The sequence below is a fragment of the Apaloderma vittatum genome, unplaced genomic scaffold, assembly GCF_000703405.1.
Source record: "Apaloderma vittatum isolate BGI_N311 unplaced genomic scaffold, ASM70340v1 scaffold16760, whole genome shotgun sequence".
NCBI classification, from domain to species: Eukaryota; Metazoa; Chordata; class Aves; order Trogoniformes; family Trogonidae; genus Apaloderma; species Apaloderma vittatum.
The window spans coordinates 37,989-60,149 of record NW_009695204.1 but is presented as its reverse complement, the minus strand read 5'-3'; the positions used below and the strand labels follow the sequence as shown (position 1 = coordinate 60,149).

General features: G+C 49.9%; 1 protein-coding gene across 1 annotated transcript in view; it reads left to right on the top strand.

Moving 5' to 3' along the window:
* IGDCC4 (immunoglobulin superfamily, DCC subclass, member 4) overlaps positions 1-22,161 on the top strand; it is an 86,206-nt gene that overhangs the window by 33,884 nt on the left and 30,161 nt on the right. Inside the window, exons 4-5 of the mRNA XM_009870537.1 lie at positions 3,686-3,827; positions 9,127-9,260. Coding sequence (XP_009868839.1) covers positions 3,686-3,827; positions 9,127-9,260 — 276 coding nt within the window. The remainder of the gene's footprint in view (positions 1-3,685; positions 3,828-9,126; positions 9,261-22,161) is intronic.

Sequence of the window (22,161 nt, the reverse complement as noted above, 5' to 3'; positions counted from 1 at the left end):
TTCCCTAGCTCCCTACCTGAAAACCTCTCTTTGCAGCACTTCTGCAGTAGTCCCATCAGAATGTGTTTCTGGGGGAAGACACACCCCTCCTAAGGATCCTTGCAGCCCTGGGGTGAGCCATGGGTTGTGCTCACCGTGACCTGCATGCGTGTCAGAGTAGCAGGACCTGCTTTCCAGCCCTGCCCTTCCACAGCAGGCCTGCCTTGCTCTGCCTGATTCTCTTCTTTCGTCCCAGCAGCGGGTGCTTGCAGCCCAGCTCTCAGCCTAGCTTGGGTCACGCTGTAGGTGCTGGACATGTTCAGCCTGCTCTGTTGCACCCTGGTCCCCCTTGGGATGAGAGAGGAGGATCACAGGGATCACAGCAGGCTGTGGTCTTGGCCACAAACTGGTGCAGAGGATGCTCCTGGAGCAGCGATGGGCCTGGCTGGTGAGTGTCTCTGCCTGAGCAGCGCTGGGGCTGACACCCAGGGTCCTTGTTTTCAGTCCTGCATCAGAGAAGCCTTGTCACCGTTCTTACCTCATTTCGGTGTTGTTTTCTGTGCGCAAAAGATCCCTGTTGGTGTTCCTCATCCTCTCCTTCGCTGGGGAGGCTCCTTCTTTCAGAGCTTGCAGAGGTGGGGTTTTTTCAGCCTCATCCCCACTATCTATCCTGATCTTGTAAAAAGAATATGACAGAGCTGCTTGGCTTCACTACGAGGAGATGCCGACACAGTTTGCTGTGCGTTGCTGGCGTTGAACCTCTGAGCTCTCAGCCATTGCTGGCTCTGCTGGGGAACTGGGACTCAGGCTGGAAAGCCTGGTTGTTCCCTGCGTGCCGCTCGGAGCGAGAGGGACGCTGCACTCCCTAATCAGGGTCGCTGTTTAGTCACGCTCCTCCACATCCTAATGAGAAATCTGTCACGGGTGCATTTCTTGGCTCTTCCTTTTTGAAGAGCTGTTCCAGAGCCCAGCCCAGCGGGCGGATGGGACTGGATGGAGGTGAAGGGCAGGATCTGGTTCTCAGCAGGGAATTTGAAGCTTGCAGACACAGGTCTGGCAGGTGATGGCGAGAAATAGCCGGCAGCCCTTGGCTTCGGGACAGTTTATTGTCTGGGTAACCTCGAGGAGCCCAGGAGGCGCTGCCACCTTTTCTGCACCTTTGCACTTGGTGCCAAAATGTGACGAATTAAGCCTAACATTCTGTAATTCTGTGTGATTCTGCGCTAAACATGCTGCATCTCTTGCCAAACTGCGCAAAATACGCAAGCGTGCAGCTGCAAGGAAGAGCAAAGAGAGTGGGGAGCTGCTCACTGGGATTTATGGAGCCTTTTTCGCTGCTGGCGGTGGCAGGAGCATCGCCATTCATGCACACCGTGTGCTGTTGAGGTTCTCTGGTCACTGGAGCCTGGTCTAAAGCTGCTGTAAATCTTGGGACCTCCTCGTATCAGTTTAATAATGAACAGAAGAGAGGCGGGTGACACGACGTGAAGCAGAGGGAGCAGCAATGCGTACAGATTCCGTCTTTTCCGAAGGATTCCTGCTTCCCATCATGACCTTTTCTGAGTACGTGACCCTTCAGAGCCTGCTGGAGTATTCTCATTCACACTTGCAGGATGAAAAGGGAGTAACAGGAGAGGGCATTAAGGGTGTCTGCTGCCAGGAGAAGGTTGTTTTGATGGTGCCATCCTGAACATGCGCCGGCATTTGATGGATTTTCTTTTGGGCTCTGGGGTTCAGCAATTTTTATTAACGTGCGCTTAAAAGATTTTGCGATCTGTAGAAATCACCCCGTGTTAAAGTGGTCTGAAGCATATATTTGAAAATACTGAAGCAGTTGGCTGAATTGGGGCCTTACATATTAATGTCTTTTTTAGTTTTTTTTCCAGGGAAACATTTTTCATTGCCATTTGTATTGAATTGAAAAAAAACTAGACTTGGCAGACAGCTGGGGGAAGAATTCAGTCTGTAGTGCTGCGGAGAGCAATGAGTTGCTTTAAACATGTGATAACAATTTAAATTAAAGGAAAACACTAATGACAGCTGAGAATATACCGAGGTTAAAATGGATTATGCAAAAGCATTTAATTTTCAAAACTGCACTTACTTTCTCAAGCTAACACTGCAGTAAAGCGTGTATGTGTGTGCATGTGAGTTTGTGTGAGATGCAAAGAAAGCTTCAGTTTTGGAGTCCTGTAAAATCCAAAGCGAGGATGGATGTTCTTGGGAAGCGGTGGTGGGACAAGCATCTAATTGTCTTGGAGGACCATAAAGTCACTTGGGGTCCTTAGAAACCCTGTGCTGTGCTTGGCCCCGAGGTCAAGCCTTTTTTCTGGCTAAAGTTTTTGTTCATTGTGCCACGTTCAGGATTTGTGGCACTTGTGTTGGCAAAGCATTGCCGGAGGAGTTTGCACGGCGGGCGGGGTTTAACAGCAGAGGTCGTTTAATAGATTTATCAAAAGCAGAAGCCAGTTCTAGTGGAGAAGAGGAAAAGCTTTCTGCCCTCATTAAGGAGCCTGCATACGCCTTCAAAACTCCACCTACGTGTGACTGAGATGCCTTCGGGTTATGCTGTTGATAGGACAGATGCTGGCAGCCCCGGGGGAAGGATTTCTGCACGGCTGAAGCCAGCGAGGTTTTGCTGCGTGTGTGGAAGGGGAGGAAGATGAGGCAGCTGGGTAGGAACAGTGGGAAGGAGGTGGTCCGAGAACAATCACAAACGTCAGTGCTTTGTCTCCGAAAAGCAAGTTCAGCCTCTCTAGTATAGAAAGAAGCATATAGACGGGTGAGCCTCGGAGAGCAAACTGGTGTCGTGACATGTGTGGAATTCCTCCTCCTCCTCTTAGCAAGGTGGCCGGGTCCGTATCCTGTTGGCTGCGTCTCCTCGGCTTGAGTAGGGTGAAGTTGGTTTCTGCAGGCAAAACTATCCACTATGGGGAACGAGGGTCATAACGACATGACAAGGAGCAATGGGTACAAGCTGGAACGTAGGAGATTCCACAAAAACATTAGGAAAAACTTCTTCACTGTGAGGGTGCCAGAGGCCGAGCACAGGCTGCCCAGGGAGGTTGTGGAGTCTCCTCTGGAGACATTTAAACCCCGCCTGGACGTGTTCCTGTGTGACCAACTCTGGGTGACCCTGCTCTGGCAGGGGGCTGGACTGGATGATCTTTCGAGGTCCCTTCCAACCCCAAACGTTCTGTGATTCTGTGGTCTCTTCTCCTGGTCTCCAGCATTGCCAGCCTGTGGGCAGTTGTTTTGTGTAACTTGACATGTGGCTTTGTTCTTCTTCTTCCCTTGTTTTAATTTCCTGTGGCTGCGGGAGTGCTACGAGGCGAGTGGAAACTCTCGTCTCTCGGGATTTTGGCATTTCCCCTCTTCTTTTTCTCATTTTACTTGTCCTTCCCCAATGGAGCAAGTGAACAGAGAAGGAAGCAATTCAGACAAGTAAGTGCTGAAACCAGCTAATTGCCTGTCTTTTCTCTCACACTGTTGCCTTAAAGGAGGAAATGAGGTAAGAAGCAAATTTGCACATTGAAACCTTTCAGTTACTGTTGTTAGGGCTGCTGAGGGGTCTGTAGGGCATGGGAAAGCGAGGCATTGCATTTTGAGAGAAGAGCCTTCCTCTTAACTCACACTTCGTAACAGGTTTGCATTTCTCCGCAGAAACACTGAGTTATTAACTTCCCTTCCCTTCTTCTTTCCCCAGCATTATCACGCTTCTTCCAACAGCCGGAGTCGCAGACCGTGGAAGAAAATGGCGTGGCCAGGTTTGAGTGTCGCATCGAAGGGCTGCCCTCCCCTGTCATCACGTGGGAGAAGGACCATGAAGCTGTTCCAGCAGAACCCAGGTGATTCCCTGATTGCTTCCCCGGGTCAGCTTGAAATAAAGCAAAACCAAACCTGACCGTTTAGGCTGTGGAAATCCTTCCTAAAAAACGTGGAATGAGGAGAGGTGATAGACCAGGCAACGAAGTGATATAGAAGGAAGTGTTCAAGGGGCCCATGCAAGCACATTCATAAAACACCTAAATAAAATCAACATTCCCCCAAACCCACCGAAAAAAAAGAAAGAAAAAAGAACCAGGTCCTGTTATATTACTGATCTCTTGTTGTGGAACCTTTGCCATGATGGACCAAGTGCTCACTCTATAAAAGATAGTTTCAGGGAGATTAAATTGGCTTGAAATTAGCTGCTAAACTCCTTGAGCCTCGAGCCTCATTTCTCTGGTGGCCTGGAAGGTTTACCTGTAAAGATGCAGGATTTCTGCACAGTTTACATCAGCTATTTGCTCCTCATCCCGAGCGCTGGAGGGAAACCAAGACGAGTATGCAGAAGGGCAGACAACGGCGTAAAAGCGAGCAGAGAAATTTGAAATCGTGCCAGTTCTTACAGCACAGAACCTGCCCCCTGCAGAGGCCCGTGTGTGTGCGGAGCAGGGCACAGCGGGCTGTGGCATGGGCTGCCTTCGGCTCAGCCTCTTGCGTGAAGTTCAGTGAGGTAAAAATCTCTGGGGGATCAGGGTCTGGCGTGAGGAGTATTTCTTCAGCGGACTGTGAAGTGCAGCACTGCGGGTGCAGGAGGTACACAACTAAACTCCACGATGTGTTTTTTCTTTCATTTTGGTTGTGGTTTTAGGGACGGTCATTTTCATCGCTCTTTTCCCACAGGTTTTTTTTTACCCAGGGTTAATGATTCTTCTGGAGCACTGGGTGTGCTCAGTAACCTGGGAGGTCTTTCCGTTTCTTTTACTCCCATGTTTAGAGGTTATCTAGTAAAAAACCTTGAATTTCCTATTTTTGGGGAAAAGATAAGAGTTGTGTAGCAAGATACTTTTTCCTTAATGAGAGTCAGTGATAGGCACAAGGATAAACTATTAGTTGGTCTGTAGACGTCACTCCTGCAGATGAGTGACTGCATTGTCCTTTAGTTCTTAAAAACTCATTTTCTGTTCTATAGAAGAAGCAGTTTCCCTCCCAGGGAAGTTGAGCCAAGAGGCAGGAGGAGAGGAAGGAAAGAAGGGTGGGGTGAGGTTTTACAGCAGTGACTGTTTCTCTAGGAATAACCACTTCTGTGCTTGAGCCTGAAGTGTGTCATCGAAACATTTTTAGGAGGCTGTTGCTTTGTAATGAGAAGAAAATTAATTTAAAAAAAAAAAAAAGAAGAAAGAACAAAAAAGAAAGGATTGCAGAGGGAAGTGTGCCATAAATAGGGCAATAGCTTTTTAATGAGACAGCTCGATGGATGTTGTGAAATTACTCGCTCGGAGATTGCTTTCAACACAGGCAGCCTGAAAATTGTTTTCCTTGTAAAAGCCAGACCATAATCTCTGGCTGCAGATCTTGCTTTTTAAATCGTGTTTTAGCTAATATGCTTTTTTCAGAAGGATTCGCTTTTTTTGTTGTTGTCTAGTTGTTGTTGTTGGATTTAATATGACCGGCTTTCGAAGGAATTAAGTGAATTCCAGGAAACGTTGGCTGCCAACCAGAGCTCTCTGTTATCCTCACCGCATCATGCCTAAGAAGCAGATTTCAGGCCAGCCTGATTACTGTGGGCTCCCTCCTGTGCACGCTTCTGATGAGCCTGTGAAAATGCAATCATTTGGGTACACAGGCGTTGGGATGATAGATTTTATATTCTAGGTGTGTGTAGAAAATCAGGCTCTGGGGCTGTAGATAGAATCCCTGCGATATTGCTACTACATCGATGCTTATGACTTCTTTTAAGAGGGATAGAATAGCTGTGGGAAGCTGATATTGCTGCTTTTTTCCTTTTTTTTCTTTTCTTTTTTTCCCCCTTCTTTCTTTTCTTTCATTTTTGGTGTTGGTCTTACCTTTGGGCAGTCTTTTCTGCCTTTGCCCTTGGATATAGGTTCTAGCATGGTACCACCTCAAAGGTGCTGAAGGCTGAGCTTCAGTAGTACTTAGACAACCCAAAGGGCAGAGAAGTGCTATTAATTAATATTTTCTGAATACCTAACGTGCCCTGCTGAAATTCAGGACAAAATCTAACCTTCATATGTGAGTGAGGCACGGAACTATTTTGCAATTCTGGCTCTGAAGCGCTTTTAAAAAACACAGTCTTAAATCTGCAGCAGCTGCTGAGAGGTGGCTCGCGGGATTTCTCTCGATTGCAGTTGCTTTGGGGTGTGTGCTGCATCTCTTGGCGGAATCACTTCTCAGTTTTAGATGCTGACTGGGTTTCGCATGAGGCTCCAAATAGCAGTTTGTTTTCTCTAGAGCCAGGATGAGTACTTACTAGGAACTGTAGGTCTTTGGAGGGCTGCACATAAACGCACACCTCACAGATCACGTGGTCTGCAGTCACAGCATCTTTTTTCCACATTTGGGCTGAGTGAGGGGTTTGTCTGTGTGGAGAGTTTTACTTTTGCCCTATGTCGGGAGTGCCTTAACGTGGCTCACGTCCACATCCCGGGCTGTTGAGATGGGAGCAAAAAGAGCTTGCAAACCTGGAGCCACAAGGGAGCTGCAGGTTCCCAGCTTGTCCTGAGGACTGATGCTTTAGTTTATTTTGTGTACTGCCAAAAGACTGCGAGGAAGGGTGTGCCAGCAGTTTATTGGGTGGAAGATAAGAAGGGGAATCGCGCTGTTAGTGCTGGAATATTCTCTGCTGCACACACAGCGTAGCACTGAACTGTAGGGTTGCAGGGTTTGGACACAAAGCAGAGGAGCTTGATTTCATTTCGTGAGCGCTGCCCTGGCCATCGCTGCGGAGGTGAGCAGCCCTCTGCTGTCAACAGCGAAATCCCTGTGACTGCCGAGGTGGCAGCGTTTCTGTTTCTCCCAGACCCTTTGTCTGTCTGTCCTTTGGTTTTTGTTTTCTGCTTAATCCCTAGTGAAGGTGAGCAGACAAAAAGACCTGCCCTTTGCATGGAAGGAAAGCTGGCACCAGCTGCCTGCTCCTCCGAATCATCAGACAAACTTCGTTTTCCTCGCAGAGAGCTTGGGGATGGAGCAGAATTCCCTTGCAGGTTGCCTGAAGGCTTCTAGGCCAGGGCTGCTGCAAGCCTGAAGAGTTGGGGGCTTTGTGAGCGACTGGGAGAATTTGTGGATAGAGAAATTCTGCCTGTCTTCCCTCCTTGCTTCCCTGGGAGAGCAACGCTCAGTACGCCGTGCTTTCCGGCAGGACGTGCTGTCTTAAGCAGATCTCTGCTGCTGGCCTGGCTGGAGGGACCATCCTGAGCTCCTCCTTGCCTCCAGCTCCCGCTCTCTTTAGAAACACGATGCCTTGTTTTCTGCCGGAGTGTGTTGACTGGGAGTGACCACAGACACAGTCCTAAGCAACCTGGGCTGACTCTGTCTCAGCAACTGACCCTGCTCTGAGAGGGGAAAGACCACAGACAATTTTCACAGGTCCTTCCCAGCCTCAGCAAATCCACACTATATAATTGGAGTGTCTTTTTGTGGCTGGGAGATGCCTCGCCTAGTGTTTGAAATATGTTGATATTAATTACGGACTCAAATAGCAGATGCACGACAAAAATAAATATTATCGCAGTGGGAGGCTTTCCCTTCGCAGAGCTGAGAGGATGCAAATATTTGTCTCCTTTCTCCTGTGTCCTGATGAGGCAGCTGGATAAGGGCTTTCAGGGTACCACCTTCTCTGAGGTCTCTGGAGCTTGGCTGTGAGAAAAGTGTCTTTGTGAGTGGTGGGAGTGTGGCTTTAGGGATGTGGGGCAGTTGCCCTTGTGTACGTGGAAGGCTTCAGCAGCTCTGTGTCCGTGAATCGGGCTGTGGGATTGTGCTGGTAGAGCCAGTGAGGTCCCTGGAGGAGCTCTGGTAGCAATTCTGGTTTTTTTCATCAGCTGTGAAGAGGACAAGTGATGAGCTTGGATTGCTGCAGCTGAGGCCCGGGATAGATGCTAGACTCGCAGCAGGGATATTTGTCTCTGGAATAGACTGATAAGGCAAGGGAGGTATTTACATTACTGGAGGTACAAGATGTTTGCAGGAGCGTGTATGCTGTTGGCAACCAGGGCTAGAACACAGGATGGGTGATCTCTTTAAGGTCCTAGTTCCATGACCCTTGCTCATGATGTTCCAGCTGCCTCACCTCACTTTTACTTATTGGGTTTACTTATTGAGATCTTTGCGAGTGGAAGGACTAACGTTCATGTTTCTAACTTGTCTTTGTGCTGTTCCTGTGGAATAGCTGCTATCCCTCTCCTTAGCAATTGCCTTTGAATGTGTCCTCTCCATAATGAAGACTGATAACCCAGAGCTGCCTGTCAAAGCTCGGCAGCTCTGTTTATAGAGGCTTGCAATTAAAAATGGATCTCATATATAATTAAAAAGGATCACGTAGGCTTTGTGCCTTGCATTCAAGAATAAAGAGGCTGCCATCTAGGAATCCAGGCAGAAAATGGAGATGCTGACAGCCAGCTCCTACTTTTATGCTAATTGCTAATCATCTGCTTTGTTCGTATAATGCAGGAAGGATTGTGTTCATGTTAGGAGCCATGTAGCCATTTCACTGCATGGAAGTGTTGCCCAGTAGCACCCCGTGGGCAACTGGGAGGGATGCTGAATGCCCAGCTCTAGGTTTGTCAGCTTGTGAAAGGCAGGAACTCTTGTAAGAACAAAAGCAATCAGCACAATGCAGGAGTGGTGCAGCTTCAGGTAACTCTGTCCTGGCTGCTTTGCTGTAGCTGCGTTATCAGTTGGTCCCTCCACGTACCTGAGGTGCAGCAGGAAGAAGATGATGTTCAGACTTCTTTGCAGTGTATTTCTTCTCTGTCTGCCAAACCTCTGGGAAAAGCAGCTGGTGAAACTGGCAGTGGTTTGTGCCAAGACTCTTGTACAGTTGGAGATGTCTACAAAACCGGGTGTTTGTGCAGTTGTTTTATACTATATGGTTGGTTTGTATCAGCACAGCCCTGCTGGTCTGGTCACCCAAAAGCAGATCCTGTGCTGTCAAGACCCCAGGGCAAGAGGTAGGTCTGTACTTGCAGCTTTTCAAGAACCCTCAGTTGGATGGCTCGAAGGATCGTTGGTCCCACTCTACTGTGGTTACCAGCACCTGCACATGATGCATCTGAAGGCAAAAAAGAAGAGATAGAGCGACTTCGAGTTGATGAGGAGCTCAGATACGTTATAGCCTGTCTCACGCTCATCCTGTTGGTCACTTATGTTTATAACTCTTCCCAATGGTGTCCTCCAAATCGTGGATGTGCAGGAGAGTGATGCTGGGGTTTACCACTGCGTGGCAACCAACGCCGCCCGAAAACGCTACAGCAACGATGCAGTCCTCAGTGTCCTGAAAGGTGAGGTGCAGGAGGGAGCGTGCTGGGCTGGGCACACGTCTGTCAGAGAGCCACTGCGTGTGGCTGCAAGCTGGGCTGAAACCTTGGTGACCATCTCTCCTGCTGGTGTCCCTCTGCGCATGGCAGGCTTCGGTTAAAACTGGCAGCGAAGACATTTTATTGAAGGTTTCTCTTCACTCTGATGGGCTAAATAGGTTGGGTCGGGATGTGTTGCTACCTGGGAGTCACTCTCCCCAGCCACAGGACTAGGCAGCCAACAGTAAGAATGTTTCTCTCTCTGCCCAGGGATTTTCTTTGCGGGTGGATTGTAACAGGAGGTGCATTTTAACAGCACTAGATGCCTTTGTGCTCTGGGGCTATTAGAAGGGTTCAGGCACCCTGCTTGCACCTTGGGGAAGTGCAGTGTTGTTGCAATGTTATCTGCAGTGTCCTTGGATGGCAAAAGCAAAGGCTGGCGTGGACAGCGGAAGATGCTTGCCCAAGGTGGCAAAAGAATTAGTTGGAGGCTGGAGTAGCTGGCAGGGCTGTGTCTGTCCTGGGTTGCGTAGCAGGATCCAAAGGAGGTTAAGCACAGTGACATCCCACTCACATTCTGTGCCCATGTTGCTGACTCTTTGCTGAGCTGTTGGGTAGGCTCCTGAGATCTTCTTGTAGTCTTTGGGAACAGCCTCACCTGGGGTTACTTCTGGTGGCACAGACTGTTGGAGAAAAGCTTTGAGTGTGAGCTGTCGTTCACCTCCCGATCTGGGCCTCAGCCTCTTGAGTGAGTTTTTCTTTGTAAACCAAGAGTGCAGTGGGCAAGTCTGGACACGACAGCGTAGCTGAGAGCATAAGTGCAGTGGGGGTCTCCAGAGTCCATCCTTCCCAGCACGCCTGGCTGCCTCCCCAGTATTGTATAATCCCCGTCCTGCAAGTGGACAGGGCTGGGAGTGCGGCTGGACTGTCCCTTCACTCAGGACAGTGGCCCCTGCCACGTCTGTCTCCTGTTCTTGCTGACCCTGGTGTATTTTGTAGGCAGCTTTAACCCTGAAACCTCTGAAATCCTTCCCAGCCCCTTTTGTCTTTGTTTAGGATCGCGTTGCTTGGCATTCTGCTACCAGTGTATTTTCACAGGGAGGGCTTTGCTGTTCATCCATCAGCAGGGAGTGTAATTAACCGTGGAGCCTGAGAACACACCTCTGATCAATGGATTGTGTCGTGGAGGTAATCTGTGTGGAATCTACAGAGAATTCATGAGTGGTTGAATGCTCCGTATCTAATTGCCGGCCCCTTCCAGATCCTCTGTGTGCTTAATGAAGCGCGGAGGCGAGGGGAGCGCTCGCTCTGGGCAGTTCCACACTCCGGAGACAGCTCCCTTGTTGGGTCTGGTTTGCTGTCGATAAGCAATATCGATCAAGCTACAAAGGTGAATGTGCTGCCCCTGGCATCATAACTCATTCCGCATAATTGTCTCTTGTAACTCTGCAATGTTTAATCTGCTTTGCAAATGGAGGCAGTGGAAGAGGTTAAATGGGAAGCGTTCCTTCTGGAGCACCAGCCGGCCTGAGCAGATTTCTGCCTGGAGTTCTCACCCAAATCTCGTTTCTGCAGCACCACACCACCCGCTGGCTGCAAAAACAAATATGCGAGGTTGAGTTTTTCACCAGATTGAGCGGGTAGTGATGAAAAACATGCCTGTTAAATCTCTGGGGTTTTTTATAATTGGGGAGAAGTATCTCGGAGACAGATGGGAAACTGCAGTGACCTGTGCACGCTGCAGACTCCTCTGTGAGTGACTAGCATGGTATTGATCCTTTTTTTGTTTCAGCACTTCATCAGAAGTACATTTTTGGATGCCTGGACTGGCTTGAGGAGTCTTTCCCTCTCTGTTCAGAAGCAGCTGATAGTGAGCTAGGCAGGCAGAAATCTTTTACTGGTTGTAAAAAATAAAACCAAACTAAACCAAAACAAACAAAGAAATCCAGGGGAGGGGGGGAACAACAAACAACAAACCAAAAAAAACCTGAAACAACAAAAGAAAGCCTGACTTCCAGTCTTGCTGCACTGCCAAGGCTCCTGGAAAAGTTTTGTGCAGTGGGACCTGGTGTCTCCTCCCCTGGAGCCTTGGTGGACGTCGCGCAGCACAGGATGATAACGGGGTCTGTGTGCTCGGGGTAGATTTTAGGGCTGTCCTGGTTGTAATGCAAACATTTGGGCTCGTGCTGGGTTGCCAGCCCTCAGGCCTGGGAACATCTCGTTTTCATGCCTCTGGCCCTGCCAGCCAGCGCTGGATTTGAACTGGCTGTGCATACCAGAAGAATCCGTTTCCCTATAGCTCTTCTGTCCAGTTGTCCTTTTCCTCCCCCACTCTTCCCCTTGCCTCCGATACAATGGCTGGGAATTGTTCCATCCTTCTTATTAAAGTCTTTTTCCAGATAGAGGCAGCAATTAGCACGACGCCTTTCTGTCCTAAAATCCCCGAAAGTGTCATTTCCCTTGGCGGTGTGACCTCACCGTGGCACGGGGCAGGCTGTGGGCTGTGTCGGTGGGTGAACACCTGCTGCCCTTACCCAGGCGGGGAGGAGAGAGCCGCTGCCCTGCGCCGCTGCGAGCGCTGCAGATGTTTTGGCTGCGCAGACTTCATGGTGCAAATTTCCAGACGTTCCCTGGGGAAGCGATGTTTTTGACGGAGAGTGGGATGCAGTCGCACGGCTCTGAAACAGAACCCGCTGTCGAAATAGGGATAGCTTGGGTTTTCCTCTTGGATCGCCACCGCTCCCCAGTGGAGGGAGCGCCAAGCACATCTGGCAGCTCCGTCTCTTCATCCCTCACCTGGGGAGGTGATGAGTGAACACTGCGGCTTCTGCTAAAAAGGGCATTAGGAGGAGCTGGCTGCAGGGTGCATTTCCTAGGGCGCTTTTTCCCTCTGCGTGCGCTGCCTTTGCTTGAGGTCTGTTCTCAGCTGGGCTGTGTCTCGTTTCTTCCAGCTTCTTGTTTTGGAAGCAGGCTCTGGAGCCCTGCTCTGAACTTGTATATGAAGAGTTAATTCCCTGCGTGTTCCCAGATCCTTGACATACTCAAGGAAGAGTTGCTGTGCTTCATAAAGCAGCTTTCCAAGAAGAGTAGCAGAAAGGCTTGGGTCTCATCAGGTCACTTGGCCTGTTACTTCAATTTTCCCCTCCCTATCATGCACATGCTTGTTCTTTGTGGATTTTCTTGGGAACAGGAACTATCTCTTGTGATGTGTTTGCCCCATGGCTGATACTTGCGTCCCTAGTGCCCCCCACAAATAACTCAGAGGCTGTACTTCTGCTGGCACAGTACATTTTTGCAAAAACTTCATCCATCCTGTTCTTAAATGACACAAGGAGTGTGGCTCCCCCTAACTCCTGTTGCATGTTCCCCGTTGAATGGGTACTGGGATCTCTCTTCTCCACAGCTGGCCCAAATTTCACTTTCCTGCAGTTCATCCTATTATTTTTAGTTGCGGAGTGTTGGAGGTCTTGAAAAAATTCTCCTTCCTCCTTGGTTGTCAGTCCCTTTGAATATGTATAAGCAGTGCAGTGTCCCTTAAGTGACCTGAAGAAAGTTAAAGATCTTCACAATTTTAGAATATAATAGAGTTTTGACTAGGCTGGGAGAGGTACAAGAGGTACAAGACTGTCCATTTTGAGATCCTGACCCCACAGTTCCTTCCTGGAGATTTCAGCGTTTGTGTGTGAACAAAGCGTGGTCCTGGGTGCCAGGACTCTTGTGTTCTTCTTTCGTCTCTGTTGTTCTCCACGGAGGAGAATCAGTTCCTTAACGCTTTAATTTCTGTCTCTATAAATAGGGAGAGTGTAACAGCCTTGCAGTTGCCCTCTTAGAAGCGATGGGTCAGTCTGGAGAGTGACCAACGCTGACAAAACACCCGCGCGGTGACGTTGGGGCGGTGCTCTCGCAGGTGTGCTCCGTGTGATCCTCTGCCTGTGCTGCAGGAAAGGGGAGAAGCGATTGGGGCGTAGGTACGGCGGGGCTGGCGTCTGCGCTGAATGTGCCCCTGAAGTGTTCCAGCAGATGAGCACATCCCTGTGAGCTGGGATTTAGGACTGTGTCATTAGAGATGACACTGCGAGATTGCCCTTGGCAGAACATCATTTACGTTGACAGTTGTAGCAGCTTGCTGCAGCAGTGTCCCAGGAAATGTATTTTTTCAGCCAAATATTTGTATGAAATACGATAACGGGGACAGAGATCGGAGGCAGCTGAAACACCTACAGGTTTTTGTTTGTTTTTTGGTGTTTTGCGTTGCGATGGCTTGCAGGTACAAAAGGATGCCCTGGCTCTAAGTGCTGGGACCTGAGTGGTTGAAGCTCCAAAGGTCTGTAGAGCACAGCTACTGCCTGGGCTGAGCTTTGAAGAGGGAGGGGAAGGTGGTGATGAAGTGAGCAGCACTCGCAGTTGGCCACCACCTCGCAGAAACAGACGTGCTGTTACCACAAGTGGATTTGCAGTCCCTGCATGTGCGAATGACGTGCTGGATGCCGGCTTGGCGCTCAGCCTGAGCCCTGACGACGTGCGCGGCGCTCCCCTCGCTCTGACCGCGGGGGCCGTGCCATCCGGGGACGGGCACGCTTGTGTTCAGGTCAGCGCTGCTCTGGTCTGACCTCCCCAACCACAGCCGGGCGCTGATCCCCTCAGAACGGGGTGATGGTCCCACCCTCAGGGAGGCGGGAGGGTCGTAGAAATGTGTAGGGAGAGAAAACACGGGGTGGGAGAAGGCAGCTGTTTTTGCTGTGAGTTGTTGATTTAACCAGCAAGTGATGCTTCACCTCTGGAGGTGGGGACATCCCAAGTCCAGCCTGTACCTGCTTTGCTCCTTCGACTGGGCACACACCTCTGCTGCTCTTCTCTCTTCTTTTAACACCCTGTTTTTCTCTGCCCTCTACTCCGTCACTTTACTAACAGCCAAGCAGGGAAGCACTCTCTGCTTGACATCACGAAAGCTCAGCCGTGAGGAACCTGCTTACGTGTGTTTCAAAGCTCCAGATTCCTGGGCAGCAGGTCTCTGAAGCTGTTCGCATAATGCATCTGCTGGGTTGTGAAAAATGCTCTTGATCCTCCTCTGCGGCAGAGGATGCTACGTGAGTCACGCTAAGTGTGAAATTGGGAGAGTGGCAAGATCAAGGAGGGGATACGCAGCAGTAATAAATAGATCTTTAAAGCTAGAAGTGACCTTCTGCCTAGCATGAGCTGTAAACTCACTATTTTACTGAGCCTAGCACTGCTAGTGATTTCAAGCACGCATGGGACAGGATTGAGACCACAGATTTTGGGTGAAACTTGTGAAGGGCTGGTGCAGACATGTGTCAGGCACCCACCCAAACACACAGCTCTTTCCTCGGCTGGAGTTTGTGCGGGGCCAGCACGCATCACACCGCTCACATCGCTGAGAGAAAGCTTCTCGGAGCTCAAGTGTCGGCAGCCTGTTCCCAGGAGCCGGAGGGGGAGTTTCAGTTCAGCTGTCTGTGAAGTTCGGTGGGGCTATGATAAGCCACGCTCCTGACAGCTCTAGCAGCCTGCGGTGACAGAGGGTTTGATACAAAATTCAGAGCCCTCACCTCCCATTAAGCAGAACAACTGAGCCCGGGGTTGGCACCGAAGTGAGTGGCAACAGAGGTGTCAAGGATAATAGAGCAGAACAAGGGATGGATGGCTGGGAATAGGTGAGCCATTTCCAGGTCCTGGGGGGAAACTGGTCTCTCCCACTCGCGGTGGTGGCTGCACACGATGTTTAGAGCTGTCAGATCTGGCCAGGCTCGTGTGTTACAGGCAACTCTGCCTCCAACTCCTGAAGACTAGGGAATAGCTTGATTCAGGGGTGCTTTGTGGTCCTCCAGTGTTCTCCATGTGTATCTCTTATTAATCCAGATCTATTGCACTTTGGAGGCCTCCTGCAATAAGAGCTGGTGTTCGGTAAGGCATGCACTGGAGCAGGGTTTAAGCTGTAGGCTTAGTTCAGCTCTGCTCTGAGAGTCTTTCGCTGCTGGTTAACCCTGTGGAGCATCAGCACATCTGCATCACAGGGATCACACCTGGCCTCTCCTGGAGGGTGTTGAACAGGCTGTGCTCGCACAGTCGGGCTGGACAGGAGCTAAGAATAGAGATGGTAATTAGGTCAGCAGCTTGCAGTGGGCTGCGGGACACGAAGGTTGATGTGGTTGGGTTCCTCATGGTGCTTGTTAATTATTAATCATCTGTGTTACAGCAGCGCCTTGGTAGCTCTCTGAGGTCGAGGGCTGGCAGTGCCCTCCGGCACTTACAGCATGCGGACAGCCGGAGTGAAGATGCTGCAAGTGTCCAGAGGCACAGCAAAGCTCAGAGTCCTGTTGCTTTAGACATGGGACAGACACACGGAGCAGGCTTGTCCCTGGCTCAAAGACCCACCAGTATCTACAGGCCCAGTGGTGCTAAGGAACAAGAATAGGGTGAGTCGGCCCAGATCGCAGGAGAGGCTGAACCAGGAGCTGAGCCGTGCTGCTCAGAGCCTCGCTTGGATATCTCACGTGCTGGGGATCGCTCAGGACACAGCTGGGGGTTTTCCTTCAGGAACTGAGAGATGCTCTTGCCTAGCTCCTGTTTCCAGTGTAGCCGAGGCGCAATGAATGCCACGAACGTTGTGGATGAGAGTGAGAAGCAGGAAAAGAGAAGGATGGGATAAAAAGAGGGGCAGGTGGTCTTGCCCAACGCTATGTCTCCAGGCACAGCCTTAGACAGATTGGGGCTCTCTGCGGCGCTCGGCAAGTGTCCTGCCGGAGGGCTTTGACAGAATCTGTGGATCTCACTAATGATCTTTCCCCATGGAAAGCCAGCTTTCCTTCCAGCCTTTTCCTAGAAAAACAGATTTGCATTGTCCTGAGTTATTGCAGATGCCTCCATCTGCCTTTAGTTCTTCTTTCCAAGTTGGCAGTCTTCATTTGCTGCCAGACTGTGTTAGTGTGGGCTCCCAGCATGTTGTGTGTTCGAAGCGTAGCTTGTAGGAAGCATTCTGCGTACCTGGCATCAGGGAGACCTTGCTACGAGGTGGTTTTCCACAGTGTTTATGCTTTCAAAGCTGTGCATGACAGAAGCGAGCACGGCCGTCGCTGACGGGCGGAGTGGGTCAGAGGACAAGCCTTGGTCACAAAGAAGGTGCCCAAGGCCCCCAGCCAGTTCCCTCTCTGCTGTCGCTAGATGTACGTGAACTGCAAATAGATCTGATGTGGCAAATAAAGCTGAATTGCAAGTAGGTTTGATGAAATAGGTGTCACCCCCCAGGAAACATCAGTGTCTGAGCACAAGGACAAGGTTATTGGAGTGAAATGGCTCCACTCACTGAGATAAGGTGAGGTGACCAAGGAGGAGTTTTGGAGCTTGTGACTCTGTGAGCCAGAGGGGTCTTCTCTGGACCACATCGCTGCCTCATTTCTGTGTGAGAGGTTACAGAGTATCTTTACCTGCCGTACATCTTTTTTTTCTTGGAGATTTCTCCAGCATCATCTTGGAGGCTGATATGGTGGCCTCGGAAAATCAGGGGGCTGGTGGAATGATGGTTCAAGAAGTGTGGGAAGGTTCCCACTGAATCCCAGAGGCATTAGGTCCCCAGGAGGGTCCACTTGGCATTTACTGATTTGAGGAGGGTGTCTATTTAAATCCCTAATACTGTAGCTTTTGTTAAGGGTTGGTTTTTTTTGTTGAGGGTTTTGTTAAGGGTGGTTGGATGCCTTTTGGCCATCACTTTTGAGCCTTCACTTCTTTGAATTAGCTACATTATGAACTCTGAGCAAATGGAGTCACAGAGAAGCTGAGAGATGGACCCACAACAGCCCAGCGAGTTAGTGGCAGAGACCAGCGGAGATTCTTCCTCTTGAACCTCTGGACCAGCCTGGCCGTGCTGGGAACCTGGGACATCATCCTCCTGGTCGGGGCTGAGGCAGTGCCTGGGAGCTGCCTGGAGGAGGATTGGTGCCCGCGGCAGCTCCGCAGGTTGAGGAGCTGGACTGGGGCAGCACAGGTCGCTTCAGGGATGGGGTCTGGCTCTGCCCTTGTGCTGCTGAGAGCGGCGCATTGCGGTGGCGTCAGTGCTGTGAGCTGTGGGACGTGCCTGGTGCAGGGTGACGGTTCCTGTTGCCGTGATAACTTTGCAAAGCATCTTCTTGCGGCCCTTGTCTTTCTTTTCCGTGTTTCTGGCAGCTGCTGGGGAGTGGCTGGGGTTTGCACTGTTTTAAGGGCTCAGCTTGAGTAACATAAATCGTCTGGGTCTTAGGGTTAGGGAAGGGAGACTGCTCTGCCGTTCTCCAAACGGCTTCAGAGACACGGAGGTACCTCTGCTCCTTTCTTCACTTCTTTTTGTTGACCTCTCTTCTGACCTAAAGGCTTAACTCCCACTGTACCCCAAGTGACTTTCTTTTAAGGAGTTTATTTGCACTAAGGTCTGTGAAAACATGCCGAGAATGGTTAAAAGCTTATTAATTAATACTCATTATCTAAAATGGTGAAATTATCAATACTACTCCAACACAGTCCTTCTGATAGGTCTCGGTGTCCACTGTACCTTAAGCTTGAGGTTCTTCTTGCCTCTGCCACATTGCACCTCTGCTACTTTTGCCCCCTGGAAACTCTGACGTGTCTTCAGGCTTCTGAGGATTCAGATGCGTGGCCTGTGGTCTCCAACCCTTCGGTTCCCTAGAAAACCAGAAGAGCCCTGACTCTCGTAAGAAACAGCAGCTCTTTGTGCAGCGGGGGCACATGGCCGCGCCCCTCAGCGCGGCAGCTCCTCTTTATTTTGCCTGGCTCCAACTCGGAGCGGCGCGAACGCGGGAGCTTCCAAGCGCTTGCTGGGCAAACGAGCAGGAGTTGGTCGTGCAGTCTGGCTGGCTCCCGTCCCTCTTGGCGCTCAAATGCGTGTACGCAAACAGAAAGCCAATGTTGACAGCTTTACAGGAGGTGGAGTGGTGGGCAAAGCGCACGCCGAGCGCTTTGCAGCGGAGCCGAATGTATCCTGGACACGTAAAGCTCCCGTGCCCTGAAGGATCAAGGGTTTGGGGGTGAGGGAAGAGCCCCCTAGAAATCCAAGGCGATTTCTGGAAGTCTGCCACTGCTCAGCCTGTTTCTGGGCGTCTGGTTACACATAGTTCAGGGTGTCAACTTGTGTCTGAGCTAGTACATTAAAGGATTTAATTTCTGAGCTGAAATCCATCAGCTGTGTAAAGAAGTCGAAGGGAATGAAAGAGGACTGCCTGATGGCCCCTCTGCCTGTCTGGAGCGGGATCCGTGCACTCCCCAGGCTTCCAGACACAAGACGCAGAGTGGGGGAAAATGTGTAACGGGCTGTTTCTCGAGCCAAGTGAAAAGCAGTTCCTAGAGTAGCTCCTCCTGCCACGCTCAGCATGTATCCCTGGAGAGAAGCCCGGAAGCTGAGGCCAGTGCTGGTTTGAGGAGTGTGTCCAGGTAGTAAATGGACACTCCTCATCCAAAGTCATTAATTTTTCCCTTGTTAAAATCTTTTTTTTAAATCACAGCAGTATATTTCATCTACTAAATTCTCCATTTTGCATGTATGTATATGCAGACATTAAAGCAGCAGGTCTTGTGCCTGCTGTTATTTTGGGATGTGTTTGCTGACTTTTTGGGGGATTTTGTGATGATAGATAAAAGTGCTGTATGTGGAGGTCTCTTAATAGTGCTAAAAAGTGGTTAAACTTCTGTGGTTTAGTCATTTATACATGTTTCTTTCTGTGGTGCTTTAGAGATGACAAATGATGTGTAGCTGCCCTGCTGCAGCACTAACTTAGTAAGTAGGAAGAGAGATTGTCCCCATTCCAAACCGTGGACATCCCAAGCTGTTCAGCATTTCACTTAAGTGCTTGCGTTGACAAATGCGTAACTGCTTACAAAACGTTTTGAGGATGTGAGGTAAAGCGCCGGTACAAACCTGATACACTGATCTCATAGTATTGCGCAGGAAGAAAACGTTGCGCCGATACAATCTCGCTTGTGCAATAAAAGGTGGGTTCCTTTTCAGCCTCCCTTCCAGGGTAACTCCTGCTCTGCCCCAGGCACTTCGCAGCTGCTTGAAAAAAGAAAAGAAGGGAACGTTTCTAATGATGGCGGCTGCCGGATTGCACCAGGACAAGTTTTGCAGTGCCAGTACCCAAGCATTGTCAGTGCTGGAGTTTCTGCGGAGGCACACGTCTGAAGGCTCCTGCAAAGCTTGTGAACTAAAAGCCTGCTCCTCTGCAGAGGAGTTTTCAAGGCTGAGAACCATCAAAGCGGTGATTTGAGTCTGTAATTTCGTAACCAGAAGTCATCCCTCCCCAGCTTCAGCGTCCGAGGAAGACAGAGCGTGGATCCAAACTACCGTGGGCATAGTACGGCAGAAGTGGAAGAAAACCCCCCAAAAAGCAAATAGCGGTTTTTGGAAAGGATGCGTGGTTGTGAGAGCTGTGTCTGGGGAGAAGAAGAGGCGGTGTGTGACTTGGGATACTTTGGGGAGGCCTGGGTTGTCGGATGTCGGAAGGGCAGCACCCAACATCTCCAGCCCTTTCTGCAAAATCCCTTGTGCCCATCTTCTCTCGGCTGCTTTGCTTTCCTGCTTGCAAAGCTGCACATTGTTGTGTTCAGAGGAGAACAGTTACAAAAGAAGAAATGCTTGTTGCTAAGCATGCTCAGATTTGAAATCTGACATAATTTATGTTGCCCCCGTAATATTAGGATACAGTTAGTAAGTGTCCTGCCTGGAGATGTTACATGCCAGTTGTCTCTTGACCTGGGTGTAGCCCAAAAGTAGAAATAAATTGTAGATAAATTTCCAGGACAGTGTAAAGGGACGAGGAAGGCGGGTGTGGAGGATATTTTTTCTCCTCTGTGGTTGCTGTTGGCTTTCTCCCTGAACAGTCCAGGAGATCTGTGAGTTGTCTGAGAAAAGGGAGAGAGCTAGGGAATGGGTGCAGGACATGCTCTGCAAACACAGTGCCTGCGTTTTTGAAGGTGTGTGCTTTGCCATGGGTAATTTGCTCCTTTATTGTCTGCAGAATAACAGCAGTGACAGCATTGACTTTCTCTAATGAACAGCTGCTCGGTGCTAGAATCTGTTCCTGGAGGAAGCTCGCAGGGATGAATAAGGTTTCATGCTCCTCCTCCGGAGAGGGTGAGAAAGTTCGCAGACCAGAAGATTGTTGCTTGATTGTTGGCTATCTCCGAATCTTGAACTGCTGACAGCTGGGAGCTGAACGTGTCACCATGCGAGTCACGTTTAACCTTCGAGCGCTTTCGCCGAGGCAGGGTGTGTGCGGAGTCGGGAGAGAGGTGTTAGTTCCCGTCCAAGAAGTCATCCCCTTGTCACCATCAGAAATTGGCTGAACAGAAAACACTTTCCTCCCATCGCGCTGCCTGAATTCTTCGCTGATGCTCTGCACTAACAAGAGCAGGGAGGCGGCAGAGGGTAGCCTGTGAATTATGGATGTGTTAGAGGCAGAGCCAAGTTGTAAACTCCTGGAGTTTTTATGTTCTAACTCAAGTTATAACTTCAAATAAACATTTTGAGTTTTGTCCCAAGCAGCTGCCCGTGGTGCCTCCCTTCACAACCTCGCTCGTGGTTCCCCTTTGCTTTGAAACGATACGCGTGGGACTTCTGGAGGCTGGGCAGCCTGCGTGCTGAGATCTGCCTGGCATGCTCGCTTGCTGCCCCAAGGTCCCTGTGCTCCTCTCCCCACCTCTTTTTGGTTTTATACTACACTTGGTCATAATGCATTTGCTGTGTTTCCTCTGTGCCTGCCCATCACCTGGCCCTGGAACCTGCTTCTGGGCGCTGGGAAATGCCCATGAGAGCAATGGTACAAAGAAGCAGAGCATCCAAATTTGACCTAACTTTTCCTGTCTCGGGATGGGAAAAAGGAAAACCAAAAAAGGGCAAAAAGTCCACAAAGGCCGTCAGCGACAGTGAGTTTTGATATGAACCCACAGGCTGTGCCTTGGGCTGTGCAAAGCTTTTTGCCTGCAGCAGCTTTACTGCTTGGAGCAGCAAAACAAAGCTTGGTGGGGGGAAGAAATCTCACAGATGAAGGTTTAAATAGCAGCACTGTGAAAGCTTTGAGTCCCCCAGAAGGGCCAGCCCAGCACAGGTGCGTTCAGTGACCTGTTTTGTTCAGGCAGTGAGAGATACCTGGGAAACTGCAGCTCTTTCTTCCTTGCTTCTAACAATAATCCCTCTTGACCTGAAATTGTCTTAACAGCAGCAGAGACAAAAAAAAAAAAACACAACACAAAACTAATGGTGGTTTTACTCTTTGATGTTTGTTGGAATCCCCTGCGTGAAGGTTTTCCTGGTTAGCTTAGTCCTGCTCTTGGGAGCTCCTGAAGCTGAATAAAATCTAGTTTGTAGCAGTTAACCTGCGATCCATCCTGTCCACTCAGCCTATTGAGAGACTGAGTGAAAAGGTACTCTGAAGAGACCTCAATTTAAAGAGGAGCTTGCCTTGTCGGCTTGCTCTGCCAGCCCCACAGTGAAATGCAAAGCTGGAGAGAAACGTGTGTGTGTGTGCAGGTGACGTATGGGGCAGTCACCCATGCACGCACCCAGGAATGCACTGGGAAAGCAAGCAGAGCTGTTTGATTTTTTGGTATAATTTCAATTTAATCAGCAACAAACAGACATGGAGGTTGGGCTAATAGTTTTTCAAGGCTGAAACCGGAGTTCTGGCTGAGTGAGAAGGAAGCAGAAGTGGATGTTTGAGCTAGAGATTCCCGTGGCTGTTAGTTCTCTTCATTGTCAGAGAGTGTTGAGTTTGACAGTCAGGAAACCTTGATACCAGCTCTCTTTCCACCTTCAGCAGAGTAAGTATGGAACTGATGAGTAGTTAGTTGTCAGCCCTTTTGGGTCACCAGGCCTGGTTTCTGCTGAGCG